The 9,565-nt window shown below is 41.0% G+C and overlaps 1 protein-coding gene across 2 annotated transcripts; it reads right to left on the bottom strand.

Annotated features, from left to right (window-relative positions):
- Nucleotides 1-1,786: 1,786 nt before the first annotated feature.
- On the bottom strand, nt 1,787-8,108 carry Fcgr2a (Fc gamma receptor IIa). 2 transcript variants are annotated; one of them, XM_015491932.2, is made up of 5 exons: nt 7,963-8,108; nt 7,386-7,406; nt 6,811-7,065; nt 3,335-3,589; nt 1,787-2,147 (listed from the first exon to the last, which is right to left on the bottom strand). In XM_015491932.2, the coding sequence occupies exons 1-5, from the start codon at nt 8,045-8,047 to the stop codon at nt 1,969-1,971; spliced, it is 795 nt and encodes a 264-aa protein (XP_015347418.1). In that variant the 5' UTR covers nt 8,048-8,108; the 3' UTR covers nt 1,787-1,968. The 2 variants fall into 2 exon arrangements, with proteins under 2 accessions (XP_015347418.1, XP_015347417.1); XM_015491931.2 differs by having other exon boundaries at nt 6,811-7,068; nt 7,963-8,107.
- Nucleotides 8,109-9,565: the final 1,457 nt, after the last annotated feature.

Consider the following 9,565-nt stretch of genomic DNA (forward strand, 5'->3'; position numbering starts at 1 on the left):
AAAAAAAAAAAAAAAAAGAAAAAAAAAGAAGAAAACAGGAGAGGAGAATTAGGAGTATGGTAGGTGAATGGAGATGTCACTGATAAGGTGACATTTCAGTAAAAACCTAAAGGAATAACATTGTCTTAATCCATTTTTCTGTTGCTATAGCAAAACATCTGGATAGGGTGATTTATAAAGAAAAATGTTTATTTAACTCCCAGTTCTGGAGGCTGGAAGGCCAAGATCAGGTGACCAAGTCTCCTTAGCTTCTAATGAAAGCATCTGGGGCTCTATGCATGAGAGAAAAGTACAAGGACAACTAGAAGCACTGGTGTGAGGATGCTTTAGGCCTGAGCCTAAGCAAGAAACTCATTTTAAAAACTCCAGTTTGAAACCTGTGTCTCACCAGGCACACCCACAGAGCCCTCCAGTATGGCCTCAGACAAGTTATTTCCCCTCACCCTGATAAACAGAGTGAAGCCCCTGGCAGGCTGTCCTTGCCTGATAAGAGGGAAAGGCGAGAAGATCAGGAAGGAGACCACCAGACCAGATATTTCTGACCCCAGGGTAAATGATGTCACTGAGAAATCTGGTGATAGCTGATAAGGATTGAAAGGGGGGTCAAAAGCTCCAAAATTTAGTATAAGTAATAGAGCAATGAACAGGGATTCAGCCAGCTGAAACAAGGGTGGACTCAAGCTGGAGAGCCTGTTGAGGACCTGTCATCCTATCACTTGTCATCGTTCCTGAGCCTCTGCGAGATCCTTACCGCTCTCAACCCTACCGCCTCGTCTGGATCTTGGTAAGAGCTGCAATTCCTCCCTACGACCCACTCCTCAACCAGTCATCCACTCCACACCAGTAAAAGCCTGCCTTGGTTCCAGACCTGATCACCGTGGTCTGAGTGAGTGTGCATCTGTTGGACATAAAGCCTAAAGCTTAACACTTTTGAACTTAGCACGCAGAGGCAATGTCTGTCATTAGCCTATCATGATTAAGTGTGTTTTGCAGTGCTTAGAATTAATCTAGAATTGTTTGCTGTGAAATAATTAATCTAGAATTGTTTACTGCAAATTGATTATGTCTATTGCAGTGCCTAGCATTAAGGATTGCCATTTTCTTAATTAAGAACCTATAGAGGGGCTGGGGATGTGGCTCAAGCAGTAGCACGCTCGCCTGGCATGCGTGCGGCCCGGGTTCGATCCTCAGCACCACATACAAACAAAGATGTTGTGCCCACCGATAACTGAAAAATAAATATTATAATTTTCTCTCTCTACCTCTCTCTTTAAAATAAAAAAAAAAGATATTTAAAAAAAGAACCTATAGAGTGAAACTGTATTGAGTAATTTGAATGAATAAAGCATTGAAAGGGGCAGAAGTGCGTGGACATTCTTTATTTCTCCTCTCGACTGCATATGTCGCAATTTTGTCCCCTCGCGACAATTGGGAAGAGAGAAAACAGCTAAATTACCACGATAGCTAACATATTACTTTAAGAAAGTATTAACTCATGCATGAAGGCTGAGTTTCCATGACCCCCAAAATCCCACTGGACCCCACCTCCCAACACTAATACATTGAAGACTAAGCTTCAACACAAGTTTTGATGGGGCCAAACCATATTAAAACCATAACAGACATGATGAAACATGATGTAGGTATCTGTAAGGAAGAACATTTCTGAAACAGGAAATAATAGGCTCTGTGCAGAAGTATAATTAGTGTGTTCAATAAAGAGCAAAAATAATGAAGAGTAAGGAAGGAAAAACAGAGGGAAGTAAAATCACAGAGAAAATGAGGATCAAATTGTTAAGCATTTTATAAAACATTGCAAAGGTTTTAGCTTAACTCCAAGTGCAAGGGAAGCTATTAAATGTTTTTGAGCAACGAAGTGACAAAAAGGTGGCTTCTTAGCTTTCAGGGAGGGGCTATGTGGCCTGAAGAGATGCTGTTGCAACTGCTGTTATGCAATAAGGTGAGGAGTCATTTGTCCTGAGGGCCATGGCACCATCTGACTTTGGGATTCCTCCAGTTCTCCACTGAGCTTTGAAGATCTCGCCGAACAGAGAAATACATCCCCGTGTCCACTGCAAACAGGAGTCCCATCATCAGGAAGAAAGTGATTTGGTACCAAGGTAGAGAGATGTATGGAATTGCTGGACCTAGGAGGAGAGGCAGAGGACTGAGTAATTAAAAAATTACAGAAACTTGGAATAAACAATGAGGTCCCTAGAAAGGAACTCAATCCAGAGGTTAAAGGCAAAGACAACAGCAGAAAGGGAGACCAGGAAGAATATCTACCTTTAGAGAATGTCTTCATCTTTCTGCCTTCCCAAGTAAAGAACTAAATTAGCATTTCCTAAAGGGTTTGCCGCAGCCCAGCTGGCTGGGCAAAATAGCTGGGGGGTGACGAACAACTTGTGTACGTTGATACAGCAGGAGTTGAAGCCGTTTATTGCAGGACAGGAGCAGTATTTATACATTCCACACAGCTTATCTAATTAGCATAAACTAGATACAGCAGTCAACCAATCAGGAATCTCCACACTTAATGGCTCACTTTTGTTACTTCTCAAACCACTCCCTCTGGCATTTTGCCAGGCACCATCCAGACTTGTTTACTAACTCTAACATTCCCCTGGCAAAATGCCAGGTGTTATTTTGACTTGTTTACAGACTCTAACATTGGTTATCCTGGACACATCTGTCTGAAGTTATAGAGAAAAATATTTTTGTGGTCATATAGTTTGGCAAATGCCATATGAAACATAGTCTATGTGTTTTTTTCCAACAGGAGTTCTTAAGCTTTTAATGTGCATTATAAATATAAAAGGAGAGGAACACAGCATGTAGCATGTTCCACATCAATGTGAACTTCATTCCAAGAAGTCCCTCAAGGAGTTTCATGGCTGGAGAACAATTTTGGGAGAACCTTGAATTAGGGAATCCACAGACTACATCAACCGATCTTCACTCACCACCTCCTCTGAACCTAGGACTGGGTAGCATTCACTGGCCAAGCTCATGATGCCTCTTGAAAAAGCATGAGGAAATCTACAATGCAAAATATCTCAAGAATAAACAAAGGCCAACCAGGAGCAGTGGCACAGGCCTGTAATTCAGTGACTCAAGAGACCGAGGCAGGAGGATCAAAAGTTCAAGGCCAGCTTGGGCAACTTAGTGAGACCCTGTCTCAAAATAAAAAATAAAAAGGGCTGGGGATGTAGCTTAATTCAGTTCAAGTGCTAAAAAAATTAATGATCTGAAAGAGATCATTAATCACTTCCCCACTCAGCCTTCTGAGGCCTGAAGCTCCTTGAATAACATTTGAAAAACAGAGTTCCCATACTTTGGACAGTGATGGTCACAGATTTTGATGAGTAGGGCGTCCTCCCTACACTTCCTCTGCAGGAGTAATCACCACTGTGACTGCGGTTTGCTGACGGGATGGAGAAGTTGGCATTGAAATGGGAAAACTGCTTGGAATTTCCATTCTGGTAGAATGTGATCGTGTTCAGAGGGTTGTTCTTCCAGCTGTGACACCTCAAAACAATGGTGTCCCCCTCCTGGAACACCAGTTGAGAGGTCTGAAGCAGCAGCCAGTCTGAAAAACAAACATGGGAAGAAAAAGTTCTAAGTATACCTTAGCAGCCTCACCCTCAGGGCTTTATTACTCATAGAATTTGAAAGAATTCCAGATGGAGGGAATTGGAGATGTTTCATGGCAGATGTAAGCATTCTCATATAGGAAAAATATGGTGTCATTTCTATGGGACCTCTAAAGGATAGAAGTTTTCAGAAGTTCTGAAGATGAAGAGCAGATATTAAAAACAATTTTGAGGGCTGGGGTTGTGGCTCAGTGGTAGAGTGCTCGCCTAGTACATGTGAGGCCCTGTGTTTGATTCTTAGCACGGCATATAAATAAATAAAATAAAGGTCAATTGACCAAAAAAAAGGAAAAAAAAAAAAACAACAACACAATTTTGTGCACTTTAAAACACTATGTTTGTGTAGGGAAATGAATGCACTTTATTAACTGTAGGAGTTAACTGAATAGAACCTCAAACCTTCAATTTATTATGGATAAATTTGTGGTCTAGGAATTACTAACTTCATGGTAACTTTTGAACTTTTTTTTTTCTGGAAGTGAGGTAGGCATCAATTAGCTGTATTAGTAATGAAATAGAGCTTTAATAATGCCAGCCACTCTGTCTTAGTCCATTCAGCCTTCCCTTACAAAATACCATAAACCAGGGTATAAACAACATGAATTTATTTCTTACAATCTAGAGCCTGGAAAGTTCAAGATCAAGGTGCTAGCAGCTTATATGTCTGGTGAAGGTTGTTTTCTGTTTGTAGAATTGAGTCTTATTGACACATCCTCACATGGAGGAAGAGGCCCCAAAGCTCCTATGAGCCTCTTTTAAAAGGGCACTACTCTCATTCATGAGGGCTCCACTCTCCTGACCTAATCACCTCCCCAAAGGCCTCACCTCCTGTTATAATCACTGTGGGGTTTACAGGATTTCAACATATAAATCTTGGGAGAAATAAACATGCAAGAGTATAGAACACTCTTAGTAGAATCTTACATCCACTAAGAAATGAAGAGGTATGAATTTTTGCATTCACTGTTCCATTGTGGCTCTGAACAAAAGGGGCACTAAAGAAAGCTTTGGAACTTACAATAACTTTTCCCTCCTTGTTTACAAACATCCTCACTCATTGATGGCAGAGTGATCAGATTCCAAAAATTCAGCCACTTCAGAGGACAAGTCTATAAAGAATGTTTTAATAGAGCAATTTTTCTTATAGAAAGAAATATCACATAATAAGAAATATTGTATCTTATTTAAATGAAAATTCACCTAAGAAAATAATATTCTGTACATTGAAAGGCAAGATACTGTCATTGAGACATCAAGAAACAAAAATCTAAAGTCAGGATTCTGTTCTTATTGCTGTTGTTAACTGCTGAAATTTTGGGTCTCATCAGCTTAAGTTTTTTGCACAACAGAGGGAAGGGACTAGGTGGTTTGTCCTTATCAAACCTTTGGATCTTACTAAGAATAACCAATAAAATAAAATTTAAAAAAGAAGAAAAATCAAACCTTTGGATCTAAGTTTTTGCTATCTGTAATTTTACATTTTCAAAGGAAGAGTCAGAAGTACTATTGGCTGTTTCTGGAAAGATGAGGTACAAAGAGAGGAGATGGATAGCTGTGATGTCTTTGGGCAGGATTTTTAGGTTAACTCACTGTTTCCCTTTCACTAGAATACCATCAACAGAAAATGACTCTGACTAGTATAGGGGTCTCAAAGGTTCATAAAAAATTGTCTTCTTAGCTAAGCATAGTGTCACAGACCTGTAATCTCAGCTACTTGGTAGGCTGAGGCAGAGGATCACAAGTTTGAGGCTATCCTGGGCAACTTAGCCAGACCCAGTCTGGGGATGTAGCTAGGTGGTGGAGTGAACACACACACACACACACACACATACTCACAAGCCGTCCTGGTATTAAATAAGAAAATCTAAAGCATTGGGATGCTTACATATGGCCATCTTCAGGGTTTATGCACCAAGGTGCAGTTGAAGTAAAATGCAATATAGGTATACTCGTATTTCCAGAAATTGGAGGGGTAGAAGTAGTATTTAGGGGAATTTTCTGTATAGTATATTAAATTGAAAACTGTCAGATAGTTACATATATCTAAATAAGACTCCTTTAGTTAAAACCACCTCACGACATACACAAATGGAATGTTATTCTACCATAAAAAGAATAAAATCCTGTCATTTGCAACAATATAGATGGACATTATGTAAAAACATTATGTTAAGTGAGATAAGCCAAGCACAGAAAGACAAGCACAGTGTGATCTCACCCATATGTGGGGATGGGGAGAGTTGATCTCATAATAGTTAAGAATAAACTGGTCATTACCCAAGCCTGGAAAGAATAGGAGGGAAGGAGGGATAGGGAGAGGTTGACCAACAGGTACTTAATAAGAAATTTTGGCATGCTATTGCACAGTAGGATGTCCATAGGTAATAATAATGTACAATATATATTTCAAAAAGCTAGAAGAAAGGATTTGGAATGTTTTCACATTAATACATAAGATAAACTGTTTAATCTGATTTAAACATTACATGATATGTATCTACATCAAAACATCACATGGCAACCCATAAATATATAAAATTTTTTATATTGATATATCAGTTAAAAAATTTAAATTAAAAAATTATCTTACAGATTCTCATCTAATTCAGAAATAAAAATCAAAGTCATTGCAACACTCTATCAGCCTCTACAGGGTCTGCCCTTTCTCTCCCCCTCACCTCTGGCCTCATTTTCCAAATTGGATTCTTCCCTTAGAGGTCCAGCCTCCTGCCTCCTACAATTCTGGCAGAAAGAGCTCCTCACAGTTGTCAGGCCAGCTCCCAGATTAGGGCCTTTGCAGGTCTACTGCCTCCAACCTCCATGCTTCCCCACACTGCTAGCAGAGTAGGGTGGTTTTACAGAATAGGAACTTCCTTTTGTTTCTTTCATACTCAGTCATTTGTCCATGGCCTCTTGCTCAATCAGAATGGAAGCAAAAATAGCCATTCATAAACGCTGAAGAGTTTGGTAATTTCCAGCTCCATCACACATATTAAGCAAAAAGGTGGAGGAAATGAGTGGGCAAAACCTACTTCAGGCAACTCACAGTGATGCTTTGCAGTAAACAGGTCACCTTCCCTTTCCTACAAACCTCTGAAAAATTAAATTTCATCCCTCCTTGTCCTCCCAGCACTTTCCTGGACTTTCTTCTACTGACCAGAAAACACGTCCAGATGCACTGGGTCGCTGAGGCTGGTCTGGTCCATTTGGCATCTGTAGTCCCCACTGTGATTGTTCTTGGCCTTAAATTTGTAGCTTGGCTGGGGCTGGGTTAGGATGAAGTTCCCATTGTGGAACCACTGGACAGAATGGTTCTCAGAGTTGTGGGTTCCTTGGCATTTCAGTGACACAATATCCTCCTGGAGCACTTGGATCCACGGGGGCTCAAGTTTTACCACAGCCTTTGGGAAATCTGCTAAGGGATAAAATACAGAAAAAGATGTAAATAAATAGCTTTGGAGGGAGTTTGGTTTCAAAGGAGCTCCCAGAGGAGGTCAGGGGCCACAGAGTACTATTGCAGACCCACTTAAAAATCTATATACCAACAGCAGGCTCATTCCCTTGGGTCTTTGGAGAATCCACTGGGAATCTGGCAAAGAATCAAGTCCCAGGACCTACTGAGATGAGGGAGCTGCCCAGGCTGAACTCAAGCCTGATTCTTGGTGAAGCAAAGTAAGCAAAGCGTCTCATTATGACAAATGCTACCCGAACAAGAAAGCAGAACAAACTCACCAGTTTGCCTGTCCGCAGAAGCTGTAAAGGAGAAGAGATCAAAGTCAAGCAGCAGCAGACAATAAGAACAAACTCATTTGTGTGTATAAGGAGAAGGGCAGAGGGAGGTGATTTGGAGCTCCTTTCCCAAGGACCCATCTCAAGAGCCTAATTCCAATTAGTATTCTATAAAAATACTAATTTCTCATGCCCTCCTTGTTTCATCCTGTCTATTTGGTGTGGTACAAAATTAGCATGTATGTTTGGTAACCTTTCTGGGTCTGTGAAAATACCTCTGAATTCTGACTTTATGACCCACCAAACAGTAAGAATTCATGGTCCTCAGATGAGGGAGTGGTGGCTCAGTGTTATAGCGCTTGCTTAATATTCATGAGACCCTGGGTTCCATCCCCTACACAGCAAAAATAAATAAATAAATTTAATTTTAAAAAGAAAGGAGGAATTCAGAGTCCTCTCTTCCCTTTCAGACTATCCCCAGTTTCTAGGCCCCACGCCTACTCCTAACTACCCCGGTCCCTAGAGTGCAGGCAGTAGGAATAGCTGAAATTTTCCTATTTCAGAATGACCCCCGACTCACCCAACAACAGCAAAATTGTCAGTGGTTGAAGCAGCCATCTGCTGCCAGGATCTAGGTTCTGAAACATGTAGGTCTCCAAAGTCATCCTTGAGCTGGGCCAGAGTCCAGTGGGGAGATTAACTTAGAAAAGAGGAAGGAAATTGTTTCATTTTTTTTTTGTTCAGCTGTCCTCAGTCAGCAGATTGTATTTCTGCCAACTAATGAGTAACAAATTAAGCTAGAAGTGAGTTTGCTTTCCAGAGAAATCTATCACATATCCCCTGGTATCCTTATGAAAGCTCTGGGTTGTTGTTTGCTTGTGAGGAAACTGATGGGGGAAACACCAGAAGCAGAATTGGGAATGGAACCCACATCCTGGGTCTCAGTTCAGTGTTATTTCCACTCCAAGTACAGAAAATTCCAAGGGAACTCTGGGACAAGAAAAAAGAGACCCATCTTAAATCTAACACCAAAGAATCAACATTAAATTAAAAAATAGGGTAGTTATCTGCAATCCAAGAATTATCTAAATATTCCACAGACAAGACACTTTCCTCCCTATCCCTGACCTTCACATATACAAGACACCTTTTTAAATGCAAGACATAAATTTAGTAAGAAGGACATAAAACAATTTCCAACATTAGGAAGACACTTTTTTGTCTATATATATATATATATATATATATATATATATATATATATATACACACACACATACATACACTCTCACTCTCTACATTCTTCTGACACTAAATATATGATTTTCCCCCAAGCCTAGCAATTCTCCAAAACCAGATGGAATTCTAAAACAATTTCCTGGGGTTAACATAAGATCCCACAGGTTGAGTTCTGAGTCCCATGAAATTGCCTGAGCTTCAGATACCATTGGCAAGTCCAGGCCTCCTGTGCTTCTTCTTCTTCTTTTTATTTTATTTATTTATTTTTAGTTGTAGATGGACACCATACTATTTATCATTTATTTATTTATTTTTATGTGGTGCTGAGGATCAAACCTAGTGCCTCACACATGCTTAGGCAAGCACTCTACCACTGAGCTACAGCCCCAGCCCCCTCCTGTGCTTCGGACTGATGGCTATAAATCAAGATTTCCTACAATACCCTGCTTGGGTTCTGTAATTTTCTGGAATGATTCACAGAACTCAAAGAAACAACTGCATAAGACTTACCAGTGTAATATATAATAAAAGATATGCTGAACTGCTACCGCCATTGCCACTGCCTCTGATGCTGCTACTGCCACCCTGAGGTCTCTTGGAGGTCTTCTTTCAGGGTGCTGCTGCCCTTGCAGCTGCAACCACCAGCTGCTGCCACAGAAAACACCACTGCCCTGGATACAACTGATGTGGATACCACTGCTGACCTCTGGACGTCACCTGGTGATGCTGCCCCCACAGCTGCAGTTTCGGCCGACGTTGTAGCCAACACTGTAGCCGTCACTGCAGCCGCCACTGCTGCTGACCTGCTGCCATCAACCACTGCCACTACCACTGCTACCACTCCCTAGAGGACCGCTGCGGGGGAGACTCCAGGTTTGGTTGCATGTGGCTGCATCCAATTTGGGACACCAGCCAAGGCCTGGGGCCTGGGTTCCAGCACATTT

The sequence above is a fragment of the Marmota marmota genome, unplaced genomic scaffold, assembly GCF_001458135.2.
Source record: "Marmota marmota marmota unplaced genomic scaffold, marMar, whole genome shotgun sequence".
Taxonomy (NCBI): Eukaryota; Metazoa; Chordata; class Mammalia; order Rodentia; family Sciuridae; genus Marmota; species Marmota marmota.

What these genes read in the sequence shown, in the direction of transcription:
- Fcgr2a (XM_015491931.2), bottom strand. Translation starts at nt 8,047, where the DNA reads ATGACTTTGGAGACCTACATGTTTCAGAACCTAGATCCTGGCAGCAGA. An exon ending in GACAATTTTGCTGTTGTTGG is followed by an intron (nt 7,407 to 7,962) that starts GTGAGTCGGGGG and finishes TCTCCTTTACAG; the next exon opens with CTTCTGCGGACAGGCAAACT. An exon ending in TTCTGCGGACAGGCAAACTG is followed by an intron (nt 7,069 to 7,385) that starts GTGAGTTTGTTC and finishes TTTATCCCTTAG; the next exon opens with CAGATTTCCCAAAGGCTGTG.